We start from the raw sequence: 22,702 nt of genomic DNA on the forward strand, positions 1-22,702 counted from the left end.
TTAAGTGTACAGATTTAAATAAAATAAATGAATTTGTTTATTTTAATCAATAATAATCAATAAAGTTGATGTCTGAAGTAATTAATAATAGAATTGAAGTATTTCCCAATATTTGGAGAAAAATAAAAGAAGATTTAATGACAAATTTGGTTTTTATGATTTAGAGAGAGTTGGAATTTAATTCTGGTTCAATAAAATTTAGTTATGGTTCAATAAATCAACATAAATAATCCATAAAACTCTTGAAAATAGCCTCTATATATAATTCTAACCATCATATCAAATTTGCAATTTAATCGAAAGAAAATCTCCTAAACACACAAAATATTACTACATTGTTTCATGACTTCCAAGTTCTAATTTTACTGGGAAAAAGAATAATTCCATACTTTACAATGTAGCACAATTGAATCAATATCAGTTCCACCGATTGCTTGAACAATTTCAAGACGACATGAACAAATAAATTTACATTTACACAACATAATTTGTTACAACATAACTACAAGCCAACGTTGAAACCGAAACTTTTGTACTTTTTCTTCTCCATGAGAGAGTCAGCATCAATGGCTCTGCATACTCGAATAAAACCAAGCCAAGAGACCATAATGGTAGAATCTCATAGAAAAAAACTTAAAAAAAAAAGGATTTAAATGGAACATAGAGAAAAATTTGGGAATCATAATGTTCTTCCCCAATGGGCCAACATAAAGAGCTGTACAGCCTTCATCAACCTTATCTCTAGATAGCTCCTATAGCTTCCTTTTTTTCCCCCTTTTCCTCTCTCTATTTTAGCATGTAGGTCTCTTCAACATCCAAATTGAAAGGTTCCTACAATACATAACAGTATGGCTCCGCGTCAAGAACATCCCTGCAAAAAATGTGGTGCTAAGAGTTTCTCAAGATTTGAGAACTTATTTGAAATGAATTTCCAAATATATGTTTTTTTAAATATGTTTGGGTGCAAGAAAAAAAAAATACTTTTAAGCACTTTATAAGAAATTTCAAATAGACTCTAGGGATCTAGGGATCTATTTGAGAGGTTGGAATGTAATGAGTTGTAATTCCAAACTCACGTTTGGATTGAGGGCTTTGGGCCTAGTTCGTAATACCCTTACTACATTCCTTACCCTCCGTTTTCAACCCAATCCTCTTTCCCACCGTTTTCATGCTTAATATCTCATTCCAACACCGATTTTAACATTTCATCATAATTCTAATAACATTCCAGCCTTTAGAGTCATACTCTTATTCTAGTCCTACTTTCTAAACATCTAATCTTGATTTTGTACTTTAAAGTTTTGTTTAATTTAAGTCTCCATAATTTTGAAACATTTAATGATCCCTATACTTTTTTATGGGACATGGATACAACTACTGATCTCTATATTTTTTCAAAAAATGATTGTTTTGGTCCAGTTGTTTACTCGTCTCATTTTTTCCATCACAAATTCAACACAACACTACCCTACAAAAAGTCTTTAAGATATTGTCAAATTTTATTGTATTATGTACATAGAATTTTTGTTTAAATTTTACAAACAAGGACCAAAGTGATCACTTCAAAATATGTGTATATATGCATGTATGTATATATACATATAGAGGATAGATGTTTTCTAAGTGCATGGACCAAATTAACAAAAACAGATACTACATGGACCAAAATAAGTACTTTGAAAGTATGATAACCAAATTAAACCTATTCATTTGCTTAAGGGCAGGGGTGGATCATTGGATCGTGCAAATGCAAAACATCCGAGTTACATGTTCATACTTAACTTCGAGCACATTTAAGGATAGTTAGCAAGATAGACTATTTGGCTACAACGTTAATCCATTTATCTATCGGAGTAAGAGTGTCATCAAATATATGTGCCAATTGAACTCCAAAATTTTCATAAACTTGTTATTAAGGTTTAGGAGTTACCAAAAACTTGCTAGTGACACTATTGAAGTTACCTTTTTGCAATCTTCCGGACTCGTTATCCATTAAGCAGACTATTTGGCTTGGAGGTTTCTCCATTTATCTTTCAGGTCAACCGGAGTACGCGTGCTATCAAATATGTGACGACCGAATTCCAAAATTTTCCTCCAAGGAAGATTTTTATTTGCTGTAGAAGAGAATTTCTGAACTCCTTCCTGAAAAAGTAATTTCAGTTAGCACATGGAGAAGCAAATAATGATTTTGTATGAAAATGACAAAAGTGATTTTAACTAAAAAAAAGCAAATAATGATTAAGAAAAAAATGTAGCATTTATTTCTTCTCCATTAAAGAAGACATGCGGGACACACAACATATATTTTATTTTTGAGATGAGAAACAATTTCGTTGATGAATGAAATGAAGGGAGCTGATAGACTCCCAGACACCACCAAAGGTGAATTACAATGGAAGATCTCAATTGTTACAAGGGGAAAAAGGGGGCAAAGAGTGATGCAACGGAATAGGTATTAAACATTAGGTCAAATCCATGGCCAAGAGAAGTCCATCCCTTAGAGTTGAGAGAGTACTCTCCGAAGAACACAATATTTTATATTAAAATGAATATTAAAAAACTTTCTATTACAACTCTAAATTAATCATTTATAGCCTTACAAGAAAATAACATAATTAATTTAATTCTAATTAAACATTAATTAATCTAAATTACACAACTAAACTGAATATTAATTAAAATAAACTAATTATCTCCTAATTCTCCACATTAAAAAGGACAACCGACTGTATCTTCAAAAGAGTTCACAGATATCAGTAAATGACACAAGTGAATTTTGAGTGCCAACTAAAAATGAAGCAGCATGAACTTGACAATCCTTTTGAGTACTATATGCAACACTACCTGGATTTTTCAGTTTAAAAGAAATCATACGAAAACGTTTGTACATAGTAGATCATGTCAACCATCTTTGCTAACACTCAGATGAAAACGTAATTTTCCATCCTAAGAATAATGCCAGGTGCTTTCAAATATAAGCATATCCTCCATAGGGGTGTGATTTTTCTCCCCCTTTTGTAATATTTCATACTATCACTGCAAGAATGGTATGTTTTATTATGATTTCAATATTAAGCAAATGGTGGTAGTTACAAAAGAGTGTTGTGCTTATTCCACAATTTCATTCTATAATCTTTTTCTTCCCTTCTCAGCATGATTTGATTATTTTGCGACCAAGATTTGAAGGAAAAGATAAACCAACAACTGGAAAAATTAAAGATGCCAAGCCCAAAACATCTTAATTCAACTAATCAACTAGGTACCTTCAACATTTCCTCCTCTTCAACAGACCAAAGCATTCTCTTACGCTTCCCACCATGAAAATCCAAGTTTTTGCTGCAAATTGGGAAATGACAGTTAGTTGTCATTACTTTTGATGATCAAAAACTGCTGAAAGACGCCCGCCAATGTACGTAATATAGAAATTGAATGATAGCCTAGAAAGAACTTACAATTGATTTTGAGATGCTGGTTGTGGCTTTAAACTCCTGGATACAGGAACTTTCTCAGTTTTTGTTGCATGATCTATCTGAGGTCTTGGAGTTTGTATACGAGGTGACATTTTCCTAGGTTCTGGAGTTTGTATATGAGGTGACTTTTTGCCAGGATCTGGAGTTTGTAAATGAGGTGACTTCATGCCATCTGGAGTTTGTAGACGCAATGACTTTCTAGGATAATTGACATTCTGTTGGTCTTTTCTCCTATTAGCTTTAGTTTTAAAGCGCCTTTTCTTCACAATTGTTTCACTCTTCAAATCATTATTTCCAGATGCAAGAACGATATCTTCAAGCATCCTTTCATTGTCGGGTTGGGTTTGTTCTCCACCATCATCTTTGTCTTGAGGTTCTCGAGCAGTCTCTTCCTCATCATGATGTGCACTTGGAGTCTCCAGTTGCCCTTGATCTTTCGCAATCCCGTCATCCTGGATGTCATCTGTAGACCTTAAGTTCTCTTTGTCCATCGTTTCCCCATCTTCTTTATCTTCTAAACTCTCAACCTGATGTGTTCCTGATGTGTCAACCTCATGAGTTTCTTCATTCATAGAATCCTCACATGGCTGAAGTACAGGAGTTGAATGACTGCTGCTGCTAACATTGAACACAATAGGACCATCATGATTTTCGCTGTTAACCCCCACCATTGATGTTGGTTGAATATCTCCCTCTGTTCTCGCATGGTCCTCCCCTTCATTACCCTGATTTTGCTCGACCTGCAAATCCTGATCTCGGGAACTTTCATTGCCTAAATGACTCCCATGATTAGGCAGCTCCACATCCACTCCACAAGTTGAGACATCATTTGCTTTCTTCTTACCTGTCTCTTCTATTTGCGGCGACTTGCCACCACCAACCATCCTGGTATCAATGAAATCAGATAACGCTCTCTTTGCCACCATAGTCTTTCTCCTCAACTCATTCACACGAACCAAAGCTCTTTTATATGAACAATAAGGACAATAGAAACGTCCATCTTCATCGAATGAAGGCTCGCAGGACATACATATCTTATGAAGGGCAATTGGGCACCCAATTTCAGTACAAACCAATAAGTCCCCACTCTGGTCGCATCTAGTACAAGTATCTTTCTGAAAGCAATCTATCTTATCCAACACATCGTTAGTTTCCTTACTTGATGCCTCGTGCACAGTATTGTCTTCTGCGTTTGGTACATCCTGACCAGTTTCAAACCCATCAATTTTACAGCAAAGAAACTTTCAACAAACATTCTCTCCCCCTTCTTCGAATTTGTAAAGAAAAAATTCTAGTTGAAACTAAAAATTAATCCAAGAAAGTAACAAATGGTGTCATCGAGGATCACAGTTTCAGTCATAAAAAGCAATAGCACAATGAAACAACTTAGTTTTGCGAGAAGATGAAGAAAATGGCTCCATTTCTGTAAGGAAAGAGAAGTGAATACAAACCTGGTCGGGGAGGGGGGGAGACGCCATAGGCGACGGAGTAGAAGCAGCGGAACGCCGGGAAGCCTTGGACCTTCCGCCGCGGCGATTCTTGATCTTCATCTTCCTCCGGGGCAAGTACGAACCCTAAATTTCAGAATCTTCAGTGCTCAATCAACACAAAATTTGAGAACGACCCAACTTGTTTCTCCATTCTGAGATGAAGAACAATTCTGTTTTGTGTTTTCCCTCGAAAATTTGTTCTCTAAATATAAAAATAAGTGATAATCTGGATTCAAGAAAACAATTTTAATTTTGATGTTCATTTTTTTTAAGAATAAAAAACCATTTTGTTTATTTTTAAAAAATGGTAAAAATACCATTTTAGCCCTAATAAGATTTGGAAAAGATTAGTGTCATCCATTAGATCGATGGTTTAGATGAGTAATGAAAAGAGTTTTAAATTTTTATTCAAAGCCGATCTTGGCCAATGAAGACCGAGAAAAACTATAATAATGAATTGTCAATATGGGTGCTAATTATAAAAATGAAAACTTTTTAAGATTATATCTGATAATTTTTTAAGTATGTTGTGTAATCTAAAATGAACATAGTGCATGGACTTATATTATCAAATTTAAAGTATGAGATTTGATCTAATCCCACTTTTCATAGTTTATAAAAGAAAAAAAGTAACCCACTATTTAAAAATTTTTTTGTTAAATTAAACCACCATTTAAATTAGAAGATGAAAGTTTATAGAATGATATGAAAATGAAATTTGAAATACTAAACGCTGATTTTTATTTATTTATAGTTTAGAATGAGAAAAAAAAATGAAATGAATTGAGCATAAACATGATAAGTTGAGATAAGTGAATAAATTTTGAAAAAATTTCGCATATTAAAAATGTCAAACTATTTACAGAAATAACAAAAAATTATAGATAAATACTAATAGACTTTTACCAACATCGATCCATGATAGATTTTCATCCGTTTCTATCACTAATAGACTAATAGACTTTGATCAACCTTTATTAAATAAGACTAAAATTTTACTAATTTGTGTAAATAGTTTCTCTTATTTTTTCTATTTTTTAAAATCTTCATAAATAATATTTAAAAAATAAATTGGAATAAGCAGGTTAGTTGGAGAAAAATTAGGAAATTCACATAGTTTTTTTGCTATTTGTTATTTATTTTTATTTTGCTAAACGAGCCAGGTTTTCATTGGGAAAATTGGAGGAATATTGTAACTTTTAAAAATAATTAGTGAAATATAGTAGCTTTGAAAATAATTAGAGAAGGATGGTAGTTTGGAGATTTGACTTGCACGGAATTTATTTTAATTGTTGTATGTTGAATGTTCAAAACTTGACGAATTGAACATCGTTTTTTTTTACTTTGTCGAGTGTTTAATACTTGACCAACACATGGTCAAGGTGTTGGTCGAGTATTGAACACTCTACCCCATTTTTTTTTTTCAATATTATTCCTTTACCTTCCCTAAACAAGGTACTCTATGCAAATTTACCATTCTACTTCTTAATAATAAGAAAATTATACCCATGTATTTCTTAATAATAAGTAATTTACATCCTTAATTGTTAACTCTAAGAGATATCCTTGAAAAGAATAAATTCTCAATCTTTTTTCTTCCATATTACCACTATTGTTCATAATTGAAAAATAATAAAATATAAATTAAAATGTTCATATCAATATAACAATTCAGTGTTTCTCATTCATTTAAAAATAATAATAAAAAAAAATCAATGTGTCCCACAAGGCAGACGTTGTCAATTTCGAGTTGGTTATTGTCATCAACTTTGAACTCTTGGTTGCTCTGGTCCCTTTTGATGTTACTCTGGTAGTTTTGGTACCTCTACATACGCTTCATAGTATAAATATTTGTTACGCTCTCCACGGTCGTGCCCATGTCCATGCATGTATGAAGATGATGGACCCGCCTCTGAATCATAATATCCTAAACCAAATGTTGGCATCATCATCAGACTAGCATAACCAGTCTGGCTCGACGTCTACGTCATAGGAGGCAATTCTTTCACATTGTGGTCGACCTCATCAAACTATCTTCTTCTACTCGAGCACGTCCCTTACATTTAGAAACTAGTGGGGGAGCAATAGGTATATCGTACATATAATGTATCTCCTCCATATAGCTCTCATTATTACTGCATATTGTAATGACCTGGTTTAGATCATTTGTAACATCACGAAGGCTAATGTTGTTCGATCTCTGTGAATCATAAAAAAATTAGACAATATTTAAAATAGATCTAAATTAAAAATAATTAGACAATATTTAATTATGTACCAGATGACCCACATTTACTCCGGATGAGTAACGTAGCGTCTTGTAATATTATTGTACCAATTAATGTAATTTCAAGTTGCATCCCTATCAAATTGCCCAATTGGAACCCTCATTGCAATAAACCTTGCATGATAGTGCCATCGTACTACCAAATATATAACTTTTTCAGCTCCAGTTCTTAGGTCGATATCATGCAATAGGGGTTTGGTATTACATTCTAATGGGACATCCTGTTGGAAAGCGTTTGATTACCCTGTTAGAAAAATGTCACTCCCAACGTGAAAACATATGAGAAAACTTATCGTCTGCAATATGTCTCGACCATTTGTATACAAATTGGGCAAAGTATCCATGACAGCTTTGTAAGACTCCCAAATAATCTGAAACATAAAATATTAAAGACAAGTACATTAAAAATATGTACAGACGATACAATTGGGTTCAGTATTCATGTACTTGATCAAGTTGAAGCATATCAAACATGTATTTATACTGACTAACTATATGTGTAGCTGACCTAGTTACACAAAATTTGTCTTTCCGCCTATATTATTAAATTAATATTTTAGATTTTAAATTAACTATATCAGTCATATAAAAATATTTATTAAATTAAATTAAATTAAAATAACATACCAAGAATCGTAGGTTCGTCAAGCTAATTGATCATCATTGACATGTCGAAGCAGTAAAGTCATTATTGGAAATCGTTCCCAAGCCCATAATTACAAAAGTATCAGAAGTCCAACGATTTCACGAATGTCAAGTTTTGTTGCTTTTCATAGCTGTCTATACAACCATGTCAAACATGCTCCACCCCAAGAATATCGTTCCGCTTCATAAAGGTTGGCTAATAATAGCAGGAACATCAAGTAAACATATTGACTTGATTTTTCAGAAAACAGACTTCCACCCATAATTTGTAGTTGTATGCTTGCGTATATCTCATGACAGCTTTCTCGTCTGCATCACCAGCAAACTTACGAAATTGTGACCTTAATCATGTTGAACTTAGCCTCGATCCTTTAATTTTATCAACAGATGGGGTCACATCGAGTAACATTTGACAAATATTCAGTCAATCATGATGCATTACTCTACTAATAGCTTGCCATCAATAGGTAACCCAAACAAGACTTTTATGTTCTGTAAGGTGATATGTACTCTCTAGTAGGCACATGAAACGTATGCGTCTCAGGCTTCCATCTCTCAATTGATATAGTGATGAGATGTCAATCTAACTCAATAAATCCCTATCTGCTCGCTCCATAAAATCTGGATGTACAAAGTAAATGTAGTATTATAGGATCGAGTGGGATAGTGCGATGTGAAGGAACTATTTTCAAGAGTACCTACGAGCGAAAATGGATCTTTCTAATTCATTGTGACAGAATTTTCACATATACATTCAAACATACTAAAATGCATTCATAATGCTAAAATATTGACATGCTCAAAAGAACAGTAAATAAGAGATTGAGAGATCATACCAATTGAAGACTTCTTCTTCACAGAAAATCTCGCTTTTGCTGAGACGGTAAGCTATTGCTCAGCAAAACCCAATCATCTACCTCGAACAGTCTCCACACGTACAGAAGGAAACGAAGATGACACCACCACTCAGAGCCCTCAATATTCTTGGAGTGAGAATCCAAAGGGTGGACTTTGTTCGGATTTGGTAGAGGGAAGAAGGAAGAGAGATCATATACAATGATCAAGTAAGTGGGAGATAGGTTCCTCTATCGTATAGAAAAATGCTTGATCGTTTAAGTGAAGTATATGATCATGTAGGAAAAAGGTAAGCGATCGTCTAAACGACCGTGTAGAAAAATTAAGTGATCGTCTATACGATCGTTTAGTAAATATTGGGTGCTAAACGATCACTTAGAAAAAGGTAAACGATCATTTAGTAAATAGCATGCGCAGGTGTAATCATTAAGCGATCGCCTAGTACTATCGTATAGGTAAACGATCGTTCAGGCACTATCGTATAGGCACAGATTTTTTAAGTGATGACACAATTCAACACAATATCCGTGCATACCATACTTAACACACCGTGAGTATTTATGCGTCTCAAAGTGATCTTTCTGTAGGATTATATCAACAGCAGCGGAAGCACAAGGATCATCTAAGCACTCAAATTCACTATTTTGGCAAAATATAAAGCATGATTTTGGAGAAAAAGTAAGTTTCAAGACATACCTCTTGTAGAAATTCTTCAAAGCTCCTTCACCAGCTGCTATCTTCTCCAAATCTTGTTATAGACCACCTCAAGATCTTCCCTACTATTCTCTTGGTGCTCTAGATTGAGTTCTGGAACTCAAAACAAGCTTGAATCAAGGGTAGAAGGAGAAATGCTCACTGCAGAAAATCAGCTGAAGAACACTTTCTTCAAACCAAATTTTCTCTCAAAATCTCTATGGATTGCATGCCCGATTTTCACTCAAATCTCTTCATTATATTGCAGATCAACATGCAAAGAGAAGAGTTGCATGAGTTGCAGCTTATGCTTGGAGAAGACAAGGCAAATATATTTCCATTTGAGTGAGCTACTTGGTGATGGATAATGGAAAAACCTCTTTTTCCATTTAAGTATTTTGTTTTCTTTTTCTTTTTCAATTTTATCTCAAAAAATCAAAATTTGATTTTATTAAATCTATTTTGATTTTAAAATGAAAATTTTAATTAATTCATAAATTAATTATTAAATAAAACTTAATTAATTTAATATCAAATATTAAATTAATTTTAACACATATCCATATTTATGTATTTAAATCATATTTAAATATAAAAATTCTCCTATTCCGTTTAATTCTAAAATTAAACATATAATTATATCTCATATAATTACTAATTTCCTTAATTCTAATTTGAACGTTTCAAATTAACTTATCACTCTATTCTAGAGCTAGTCCGTTACGAGCTAGTAGGGGGACCTCGCGGACCTACAGATCATGGGCTCCAACAATCTGAGATTAATTGGCTAAACTCATTAGACCAAATTAATTCTCATTCGTTAACTAATGGGTCACTCCACTAAAGCCTATAGTTGCACTCCCTGAAGATATATTATGTCCACATGATTTAACCATAATCAGCAAGTCGACTCTTTACAGGTTGTTCGTAATAACAGTTGTGTCAAATATCTATTTTACCCCTGAGATTACATCTTATTTATCAAGTCCTTACTGATCCTCTAATGAATAACTGGTTTGTGATCCAATCACTAAACCAAACTCTCTCAGACTAGTGAGAAGGTGGGGTCCCTTGTTCAAGACCTGGACTCAGTACTTGAGAGAACAACCTTTCTCCTATCCCTAAATCGGGTAGGTGTGAACTTCGTCTTGCACCCTATGTCCCCAACTATCTATCCGGTCTTACCTCTGAAATGGGAGTCTTATTGAGTTGGCGTTGTTGAGCCAACTCTCAACTATGCAAATCTAAGGGCAATCCCGAATAAACAGGAGTCCATAGTTAGCTCAGGATTAAGATCGAGTTACCTAGGTTATCTAAGTGAAATAGTCAGTCTTAAACAGTAAACAACATTATAAAGTAAGAATGACTTATTTCTTGGTCCTGATCTTATGCAAATTCATTGCATAGGACGCCCCCACTCCTCATATCATAACATGTACGAATTAGGATCACATCGTATGTAGCACTTTACAACTCTTTGTAACAACTACAGAGTAGGCCACATCCAATGGTGTTACCAGAATAAGGTACCCAACCTCATTCATGTACCATAGATCATTTTGACTATTTACTCGAACCTGATCTATTCTTATGTCTCCATATAAAGTTCAAGTACCCATACTATAGTCATGGGTCTTAGTTTATTGGATTTAGACTTTCATACAATTTATGAGACCAATAACAAGTATATTGATTATAGAAAATATTTACCATTTTACAAACTGCAAGTTTTTAGGACATAAAACCCAACACTTTCAACTTACTCACCCGTTATTAAAATAGAAGAGATGTCATCTCATTACCCTTTTAACCGTCCAATTAATAAACAATGAATATGATCACATCATATTAATAACTTATGAATTAATATCACATATTAATCATAGTACTTTTCCTCCACTAGATATAAATCATATTTATATCCAATTTCCTCCAAATTAATGTATTTCATACATAAAGTTAATTATATCATATATAATTAACTAGTTTAATTATATCATATATAATCGAACTCCCTATTGTCAATTTGAACATTTCAAACTAACCCAAAAACTAACTCTCAACTTGTATCCAAGCTACCAAGGGGACCTTATGGACCTATGGCCCGAAGCTCCAACGGTACGTGAATAGCTGACTAAACTCTTTAGTCACGATATCCACCATCCGTTAACTGCCAGACATTCCACTAAAGACCGACAGTTGAACTCTTCTTGCCATAGATATATTTCTATATCCATTAGATATAACCAATCATCAGTACAATGACCCTTCATAGATGCTCGTAATTATAGCAGACCAATTTACCATTTTGTCCCTGTATTTACATCTTACTCTTTAAGTACCACTGATCCCTCTAATGAACAATATAACATAATCCTACTAAGTGTGAACACCTCTCGGGCCATGAGAAGATGTATGGCGCCACATTATTCAAGCCTCGAGATCAGCCCTTAAGAGAGCAATCTATCTACTTACTCCTGCTTCGGGGAAGGAGTGAGTTTCATCTTGTGAAGCTGAGTTCCCAACTCCCAAATCAGAGAATCCCCAAAGTGGTAGGTTTGAGTCGGCGCTCTGGCCACTCACACCCATGTAAATCAAAGGACCACCCTCAATGGCAGGAGTTTCCAACTCATTCAGGATTGAGGTCATGTTACCTATGGTCATCCTAGTGAAGTGAAATCTCAGTTATGAACAAAGTTATATGACGAGATGTTAACACTTTGTGGTCAGGTCTTATACAAACTCTTTGTATAGGACGCCCCCCGCTCACATGTCCGCTACACGAATGATCAGGATCAGACCATCTGTGACAAGTCACAACACTTGTAACAATTCCACAAAGCGGGTCGCGTTCGTAGTGTTACCAGGATAAGGTTTTCCTCCTATATCCATATACTACAGACTATTTTGGTTGTCACTTAAGACATGTCCACTTGTATGTCATTACATACATGCTTAAGTTACATAAAGACAACCAGAGATATTAAGTTTATTGGTTTGTGGTAAAATAAAAACATTTAAATGAGCAAAGTCAAGAAGTGAAGTAAATATCATATATATTATACATCACAAGCATTCTTACAAAGTTGTTTACAAACTACAAGACACGAAACTTTAGGGCACAAACCCCAACACGATGAACATCTGCCTCTCGACATCTACAATATATCCCGCCTATGGTACGATCTTCCCATACAACTGACGATTGATGAATAGATTGATTGTATAAAATATCAGAATCAATCGGTCTTGGGTTTAAAGTCGTGGTCTAAAAGAAAAAATTGTTTATTTATTGAGTAAAACATAAAAATAATGTTAAAAAGCTTATAAATTATAATTAAAAAATTAATTATACAATTAAAATATTATTTACACAATAAAAAATATTAATTACAAGATAAAAATATTAACAATAAAAATTTCTAACTGTCTGGAATATTTTCTTTGTAACGAAGAACACTTCCTTCGATTGTGACTTAATTGGTTATAAAATCCACACTATACTTGAGCACTTGGTTATGTCCAATCCATCTCATTATGGTATCGTGAACTCTTTGATCTACTAGGTTTCTTTAACAACGATGGGTTAGCATGTAAGATAGGCATATTAGGATGTGTGATAAAGTAATCTTCATGCGGCACAGGTTAAATTTGAGGAGAGGAGCATGCAACGTAAGTTGGTAGTTTATACTAGTGCTCAATGAAACCTTCGTAGTTCATGTTAAATCGTGAGCAAACCGCCATAAAATGTGAGCATGAAATGTCAAACGCTTGCCACTTGTTACATGAAAAATCCGCTCAAACCCATTTAGCCTCAATATTTGAACATTCCCTCCTTTAACAATGAGGCTGTGACGTCCGGTTTTTTCACATGAAACACACCTTCATATCGATCGTATAATTTTACTTCATGTTTACTAGATTTTGTAGCCAATTTCAAAAAAAAAAAAAAAATCGTGTGCATACCTGAATATTTACTCACTTAGTAATACAAATATATTCAAAACGAATTGTTGATTACTAAAAAAAATATTATCGGATATATTTATCTTGACGCTCTAAAGAAACTCTTATTTCTTCTTTTCTTTTTTCAAAATAGTTTACGCATTTGAAAAATGTTCTTTAAGCAAGAGCATTTATCGACAAAATTCAAGCTCTTTTGAAGACTCCATCGATGTAGATTTATCGTCATCCACTTGTACCTGAACCCTCCATCGTGTGCTTGAGTCAATTGCTTAATATCAATGTTCTAAAAAAAACTCATACAACTCCGATTTATTCATTTGATGTCCTCAATAGCTTTATTAAACTTCTGAATTTGGAATTGATATCCAACACGATAAATATAATTAGGTAATATATTAAATTTGTATTTTTTGTTGAAGTTGCTAACAATATTGTTGGCTTTTTTGAACCTTAATCTCAAACTAATTAATTAATTAATATTTTGATGATAACAAACCTATTTTTATTTATTAATACTTTGAGTGTTTTGAAGTGTCCATTATGTAGAGCTTGGAATATCGGTTCCAATGCAATTTGAATCACTTAAATCGGACATCAAACAAAGAAAATATGACCGAGACAAGCTTAACGAAAAAATCCCGAGTTGACGACATGACACCAATTTTCTCATCAAAGTAGACCAATAGAAATGGGCCACTTGGACCAATGGAGAAGTAACACATGACGGGTTTTGGATTTTTGGATTGATTTTTAAAAAAAGCAAATGAATTTAAAAAGGAAAAAAAAATTAATATTATTTCATGTTTTGTGTCTAACTTAGCTTTGGATACATGATTGACATTTGGTTTATGTTGAGTTTTAAAAGAAATGATTTTAAAAGATATATATTATTATATTATTTTTTGTTTGTGTCTTACAACTAGTTGAGTTTAAATCTCCACCATTCAATTACTTTTACCAACATCCAATTACCCAAATTAAATTTGGATTTCACCATCCTCCTTTATTTAAACACATCTTCTTCTCCAAATTAATACAAAAATTTTATATTATTTTTCAATCCTCCATAACTCAAAGCCACCATTGTTATTCTCTCTCTAAGTTTCAATTTTCTTCTTTTCATCTAATTCTTGAGAGATATATTATGTATTGTGAGGATTGATTTGTTGTGAGCAAAAGTTTGTAAATCAACTCTTGGAGAGAGTTTTTCTCATATTGTTATTTATTTCCAAATTTATTGTAAGGGTTGCTTTTGATCCCTAAAAGGAGTGGTTGTAACGGTTTGATCCTCAATCATGGAAAGGATCGGGTTCGTTCTTGCTCCCGAAAAAAAGAACATTGTACCAGTTCGACTCTAAACCATAGAAAGAGTCAAGTTCGTAGTGACATACCCAAGAGGAGCTTGGGAAGTGGATGTAGAGTGGTTGTGCCGAACCACTATAAAATTATCGGTGTCAATTTCTCTATCCCTCAACTATTTTATTTTGCAATTAATTTGTTCTTAAATTTTATTGCTAGAAATTATTTGCAATTTTTATTCTTAAATTTAATTGCTCATATATGTTTATTTTGATGGGTAGTTCTTAAATTTATATATCCTTTACTAATCCTTTTATTAGATTTAAAAAGTGTGATGATTAATTTCTTGTTTAATTCAAAGTGAAATTATTTATATAAATTTATTGTTTGAATTACTTGTTTGCAAAAAGTTTGCTAATTTGTTTAATTGGGTTCATATTAGTAAAAAGTTTTAATTAGTTTGATTAAACCCTATTCACCCTCCCTTTAGGGTTGTCATACCAATCCTACAATTGGTATCAGACAAAGGTCACTCTTGTTTTTAATCAAAATTCTTATTAAGAGCTATTTCATTTGACATCTATTGTTGAGTTATTTATTTTAACAAATATATCGTAAGGAAAATCGATGGTGACATTTTGGTCTCGTCCAACCATTTTCTGGATTGTTCACTACTGAGATAATGCCAACATGTCGATCTGAAATTAAACACACCTCTTCATGTGTAACAATTTATCTCAAATATTTCAAAAACCATCCCCATAAGTCCGCAAACTCCTCATTTACAACGACAAATACAAGAGAAAGAAGATACCTATTTGAATCAACTGATGTAGCAATCAATAACTTTCCTCGATATTTGTCATACAAGTAGGTACCGTCTATTTGAATAATCGACCGGCATCTATTAAGAACTTCTATATAATGACCAAATGCCCAAAATACAAAAGTAAGGATTACATGTCCTTCAGTTGACGTTTACTTTACTCTCCATTCCACACGTGTTCCGGGATTGGTCTGCTTAACCATATACATCCACCTAGGCAACAATTTGTATGACTCATCCCAATCACCGAACACTTTAGCCAACACCTTTCTTTTGTCCTCCCACACCCTATGATAAGGAACATGATATCCAAATTTTATGTCGAACTGTAGTCGTGTCACGTCGATGGATGGTTTTTCTCTTACGGTATCACAAAACTCTAGTGAAATCATCGAAAAATCTAACTGAACATGACTTTGATTAAGTTCTGAGTAAAAACATATATGTTGCTCAATATACTTAGTGATCTCAAATAAGCCATGCGATTTTTTCTTTGTTGCACAAAGTCTCCATTTGCAACTTTCTTCCCACTTCTTACACCAAATTGTCCAAATCGTCGGTGTCGATTCTATGACCTCATGTGGTGTATGACACTTAATAGCAAAACATCTGATGTATGTTGTAGCATTTCTTTGTCTTTACAAATCCCCCGTTATACAATTAGGTATTGTCAACATCCATAGAGGCTACAATTGGGTATCAACATCCATAGGGGCTACAATTAGGTTGTGTTCTCGAATGCTATCTATTACATTCATATCCAAATCATTGAATATATCTGAAGGTAACTCGTGTTCACAACCATCAAAATCCATCTCCTAAAATTCATCGTATGTTTCTGTTCTAAAATCTCTGTATTAATTGTTAGCCACCATATTTTCATAATCATAGACTGATGCAACTGATTCAGGAGCAGGGTCAATATATCGAGTCAGATCTTCAAACTAACTAAAAAGTTGTGCATTTAAGTTTATATTCAACCCAACCATACTCACGGTAACATGTAAATGCACTATGGGAGTGACATTACGACTGAAAACATCAGGTTCATTGCTTGTTCATTAGGAATAGGGAATGACATAAACCTTACTGATCCTTATAGTGTTAGATTAAGATGTCTATATACTATGTCTAACTTGTTTGATCATATCCACACCAAGTGACATCCCTATCATTTCAATAAATTATTAAAAACAAGTCCACTGTTCACATTTATGCTAAAACTCCTACATTGTGGTTGGTTATAATCAACTCCATCAACACCATCAATCACATTACGTTATGATTTGTAAACAATATAAATCTCAAACATTTGTCCGTCATTTTCTAAAAAAAAAATACAAACAATACATTACTAATTATTTTACTAAATATCAAACTTAAAACTAACAAAAACTAACAAAAACTAACAAAAAAATATAAAAATATATATATAAAAAATTCACTTAGTTTGAACATCAAACTTATTAAAAAAAACAAATACTAAAAGAATAAAATATTATTAAAAAAAAACAAACAAACAAGAATTCAAAACTTTTTGTATTAAAAAACTCATTCAATTAGGAATTTTTATTAAAAACAAACAAAAATACTTAACTTTTCAACTAAAAACAATACAAAAAAAAAAAATAGTATGTTATATATATAAAAGAACATGAATACTTCTTTTTTATTAAAAAACAATAAATAAAAGATATAGAGAAAACTAAAATTAAAAAAAAAATTATCGTAGTAACAAAATCTAATGCCTAAAATTCTAATACTAAATTTTCTTCAAAAGAACACTAACAAAATAACTAATACTCAAGTAATTAATATTCTACTAAAAAAATAACACTAATACTAACCTTTTTTTTTTCTTAAGAAAAGTCAAACGTTAAAAATTCTAATATCAACAAAATCTAATATTATTTAAAATACAAAAGAAAATGTTAACATGGTAGATCTAGCATAATATAAAATAAGAATATTAAACTATAGAGAAAAAACTACTAACATCAATATATAAATATTCTTGAATTCAACAATTATTAAAAAAATTAACATGGATGATCTACTAATATTAATATATAACTAATATTAAAAAAAAAAACTACCAACATTAATATATAAGGAATCAAAATGGTATATCTAGTATTATGTAAATATAAAAAAATATTAAAAACAAAAAACTAGTAATAAATAAAAAGTAAACTCATAAATTCAATAGCGATACTACTCTTTTTTCCTCAAAGTGACAACGGACCTTTTTTTTTTTTTTGGTTATTTGTTATCTCGCATAAAAAACTACTAATAATATAATATGGATCTATAACTTATTTGTTTAATTAAAGAAATAAGAATTTAGTTGAGTCATCTTTTTAGTTCTTTGTTTTCCAAACAACAATAAAAACAAAAAATATATATATAATAGTACGAGAATAGGAACAAAATTTATAATTATTTTTTTTTAAAAAAAATAGAAATTTAGTAGAGTGAATGTACAAACCTCACAATTATTTGATGGATGAATATGGGAAATAAGAGGATTTAGAAATAATTTTGGGAAGAAGAAGAGGCAAAAACGTGTGAGGAGAGAATAATCCATGATTTTGTGAGAAGTAAAAAATGAAAGAAAAAAAGAGAGTAATCACACAAAAGATAGTAAGAGGAAGAAAGTAATCTGTGATATCTGTGATCTAAGAAGTTGGAGGACCCACTGATTAAAAGTGGATGTGGTAAGGCACGACACAACAAGTGAGCGGCAGGTGGCAAAGGTTATGGTAAAAGACTATAGGTTAAGATGGGCATGCAATTCCAAACAGTAGCAGCTACGATTGGTCACCTCAGGATGTCAAGGGTTGAACATTAGACCTACATAGGTCGAGTTTTCAACCCTCGGCTTAGTATTTAATTTCTTTTACCATCGAACTTCTAAAAAACAAATAGAAATTAAACCCAAAATTTAGAGATCAAAAATATATTTTTTCCATAAAAAATAATCTTGGGTAAACTCAATAGTCAATACTACCAAAAAAAAAAAGTTTAAAAGAAAAAATAGGTAAAAAAATTGTCAAAGATAATTAACAATAGAAGAAACTTTAGGGAAAAAAAAAATAAAAATATATTATTTATCTCACTTATTTTGATAAGTTGTGTCGATTTTAATTTTGACTCTCAATTTCACAAATTTACGTGTTAAACTTGTTAGTGTACTTTTTTTTTTTTTTGTCAAACCATAATTTTTAACTTCTTCATATTTAAATTTCAAACTTGTTGTATAAATTTAAATACTAAACTTTCAATTTAATTAATTAAATTTTTAATTTTAAACAAGTGTGTCAACCTACACCGAACATTAAGAAAGGTTTTTTTTTTGTTGAGTTTTATGGCCTAAAACTCATAATTTGTAAACCCGGGCGTCCCGTGCAAGTGAGTTTTGTAGATCGGACCACGAAACCAGACACCCTTACTTTATAAGGCTGTTTACTATTTGTTCGGTCTAATGAGTTTAACTATTAATTAATTCGTAGCACGTTTAACTTTGGAGTTTTTATGATTGAACCACCGAAAAGGAAGGTACACCTTGTTGGTATAGGTAGTAACTTTTCAATTCTTTTAAGCCTTTCTTAACCATACTTTCATGTCCTCAGGATCCCTCTCATTCAGATGTGATATTGGTTCATTCATGTACCCCTCTTAAACTCGGGTCGTTACAATACTTAACCTTGATCCTCTTTTATGTCTCTACATAAAGTTTAAGTATTCATGTTATAGCCACGAGTTCATTAGTTTATTGGATTTAGGAATCTATAAATGCAATTTATACGTTCAACAACTTTATTTAAATAATCTCAGTAACATCTTTATTGTAAATAGAAATATGTTTAAAATTTACAAACTGCGAGTTTTAGAATATATAACCGACACTTTCTTATCTCTGGAGTGTGCAAGACATCCTTCAAGGTGAGAGTCTTCCGTATGTAAACTTTAGCTCCACCTCGCCGGTTCTAACAACTTTCATTGAATGGTGATCCCCCAATAGAATGTTCTTATTTTTAGTTTCAGTATAAGTTTTAAATAGAATAAGGTCGTGACAGACATGATGCATAACGCCAGTGTTTATCTACCACCCATCAGAACCACCAATCACATTTACTTCTGTGATCATGGAAACTAACGGTTCTTCAGTCAGGTTCGCCTAACCAACAGGACGACAACTGTATTGGGATTGATGTCCTAAATCTAGTGTATCTCGTGGTTTGAAGTTTTGTTAACACAAATTATTTAACTAATAAAACAAGAGGTATTTATTTGACATTTAGACTACATTAATTTAATTCAATAAACTAAGATCCAAGGTTATTTTATGAAACTTAAACATGTATATGGAGACATACAAGTGGATCATGTTTAAGTAATAACCTAAATGGTCTGTAGTAGATGGATAAGACTAGGTACCTTATTTTGGTGAAACTTCGAATACAGTTCGCTTTGTAGATGTTGCAATTATTGTAAAGTGCTACAGATGATCTGGTCCTGATCATTCATATAGAGACATACGAGCGAGGTATTATATACAAATAGTTTGTATAAGATAGGACCACGAAATGAATAGACTTTATATAACACTGTTACTAGAAGAGACTTACATTTCACTAAGATGACCACTTGACACTTGACCTTAATCCTGAGTGAGTTGTGAACTTCTGTTTATGACGGCAATCCTTTGATTTGTATGGGCGAGAGTGACCATGATAGCCGACTCAATAAGCCTACCATTTTAGGAATTTGTCTGATTAGAGAGTTGGGAATACAGGTACACAAGACGGAAATCACTTCTTCCCATTCCTTGAGAAAGTAGATAAATTGCTCCCTTAATAGCTGGTTTCTGGTCTTGAACAATGAGGCCTCAACCTATCATTGTCTCGAGAGGTGTTAGTTTATAGTTGGACTATAAACTGTTTGTTCATTAGAAGAATCAGTGGTACCTAAGGAGTTAGATGTAACTACAGGGGTAAAATGACTTTTTAACCTAGCTGTAGCTATGAGCATTTGTGAAGGGTCATCGCTTTGTTGATTGGTTATACCCGTGGACACATAAATAAATCTATAGTGTGAAGAGTGCAACTATTGGTCTTTAGTGGAGTGTCCGGTAGTTAATGAATATTGATTAATTGGATTAAAAAAATTTAATCAATAATCTCATATCATTGGAGTTTCTAATCTGTAGGTTCATATAGGGCCCCCTCGATAGCTCACTAAAGGAAATACAAGAGAAATGATTTGAATTGTTCATATCAATTGATGGAATAGCATATTAATGGGATTAATATGATATGGTTAATTATAGATTTGATCTATAATTAAGAGAGAAATATTTGAATAGGATTCAAATAATGAATTTTTATGAATCAGATTCATAAAAAAAATAGCTAATTTTGAGAGGTGGAGGAAAATAAACATATGATGTTTATTTTAATTAATTAGCTATATACATTAAATTAGATTCAATATGTTTTTTTTTATTAAGTTTGCTAATTAATCAAATAAATTTTATTTGATCAATTGGGCCCTAAGGGAAAATATGGAAATACTTGGAGAATGGGTATAAATTGTTTCTTTTGCCCAAATTAAAAAAAAAAAAAAAAAAAATCATTTGGTGAAAACCTAGCCTCAAAATTCTCCCAAAATTCTCCCAACACTTTCTCCTCTCCACCATTCCTCCTCCAAGGATTAAAGACCACTCTTCTATCCTTAGACCAAGAGAATATTGAGGTCTCTCTTATAGTGGTGTTCATTGCTCGTTGGAGATACGTTGTGGAAAAAAAGCTTGGGATTTTCGTGAAAACAAAGGGATCTACAAAGGTAAGAAAATGTTCTTTCTCCGTTTTCTTCTTATTAAAAGGTATGCTGAATGTATAAACACGATTTATCCTCTGTTTTGGTTCTATTTTGTTTCATATAAATCGAAAAATCGAAATGCAAGGCGTTCACATGCTTCCACTCGAGATTCGATCCCTTTAACCTATTCCTACAGTTTCTAGCCATGTGTCCAGGTTTATTACAGTTAAAACAAAGAAATTGTACCATTTCTCCCGATGGGGGGTTTCTACTTCTTCTGATTGTTCTAGTTGCTGGAACCACGGTTTTGACCTTTCCTTTTGGTTCCTTTGGACTTTTGGTCAGGCTTTATCATGGCAGAGGCGGATTTCCCAAGAACAATGTTCACCTCCCTCCTCTGGTCCTGCTTCCGAGCTTCTTCCTCAATCCTCAGCCGGGTGATCATACTCTCTAAGGAAAACTCATTGGTCTTATGCCTCAAGGTGTTCTTGAAATCCTTCCACAAAGAAGGCAACTTATCAATAATAACGACAACTTGGAATTGCTCGTTTACAGGCATATCTTCACTTATTATTTCATGGGCTATTTTCTACAGTTCATGGGACTGAGCCTCCACAGATTTGTCATCCATCATCTGGAACTTAAGGTAACAGCTGACGACATACTTTTTTGATCTGGCCTCTTCGGTATCATACTTCTTCTGCAGAGCATCACAAACTTCCTTTGTTGTCTTCATTATGCTGTAGTAATCATACAAATCATCAGTCAAACCATTTAATATAAAATTTTTACACAAAAATATTTTTCTTCCCAATCAGTAGCTTCTTTTATTTGTTGTTCAATCAAATCTTCTTCCAGGATAGTTGGCTTCTCCGTAGTACAGATGTTGGCAACCTTCTTGAGTTTAAGAAAAAATAGCATCTTCTGGTTTCACCGTTTGAAATTCGTTCATTCGAACTAGAATGGATGGTTGAGGTCGAATGTCATAATGTCGTTCTGATTTGTAAAGGTTATCGCAGTAGTGGCAGATGAAACACGTCTTAAAATTGTTGAAACCGCTACCCTCCGATGGACAGAAAATGACAGGAACGAACGATCATGAACAACAGTAGTTAGAAAAATGGAACCTGGAAAATAAAAACTTGTTACAGGCTAAGTCGCGAATCTCACTCATTTTAAGACGTTTCACGACTCTGTCCAAGTGTGCAAGCAGTTCTATGGAATTGTCACGTCGTCCTTAGGATAAAACAATCCAGAATATATATAAAATTGTCTCAATCGGAGCTGCACTATACCCGATCGAAAAACTAACACCCTTCAGGACTGAGATGCTCGAAAAACAAAAACA

General features: G+C 32.8%; 1 protein-coding gene across 2 annotated transcripts; it reads right to left on the reverse strand.

The window, feature by feature from the left end:
* Window positions 1–338: 338 nt before the first annotated feature.
* LOC120078293 lies at window positions 339–5,199 on the reverse strand. 2 transcript variants are annotated; one of them, XM_039032527.1, is made up of 5 exons: window positions 4,922–5,199; window positions 3,453–4,672; window positions 3,264–3,336; window positions 1,963–2,142; window positions 339–831 (listed from the first exon to the last, which is right to left on the reverse strand). In XM_039032527.1, exons 1-4 carry the CDS (start codon window positions 5,018–5,020, stop codon window positions 2,002–2,004), a joined length of 1,533 nt encoding a protein of 510 aa, XP_038888455.1. In that variant the 5' UTR covers window positions 5,021–5,199; the 3' UTR covers window positions 339–831; window positions 1,963–2,001. The 2 variants fall into 2 exon arrangements, with proteins under 2 accessions (XP_038888455.1, XP_038888454.1); XM_039032526.1 differs by having other exon boundaries at window positions 344–871.
* Window positions 5,200–22,702: the final 17,503 nt, after the last annotated feature.

This window comes from Benincasa hispida, chromosome 5 (assembly GCF_009727055.1).
Source record: "Benincasa hispida cultivar B227 chromosome 5, ASM972705v1, whole genome shotgun sequence".
Lineage (NCBI taxonomy): Eukaryota > Viridiplantae > Streptophyta > Magnoliopsida > Cucurbitales > Cucurbitaceae > Benincasa > Benincasa hispida.

What these genes read in the sequence shown, in the direction of transcription:
- LOC120078293 (XM_039032527.1), bottom strand. Translation starts at nt 5,020, where the DNA reads ATGAAGATCAAGAATCGCCGCGGCGGAAGGTCCAAGGCTTCCCGGCGT. An exon ending in CTCCCCCCCTCCCCGACCAG is followed by an intron (nt 4,673 to 4,921) that starts GTTTGTATTCAC and finishes GAAACTGGTCAG; the next exon opens with GATGTACCAAACGCAGAAGA. An exon ending in AAGAGGAGGAAATGTTGAAG is followed by an intron (nt 2,143 to 3,263) that starts GTACCTAGTTGA and finishes TTACTTTTTCAG; the next exon opens with GAAGGAGTTCAGAAATTCTC.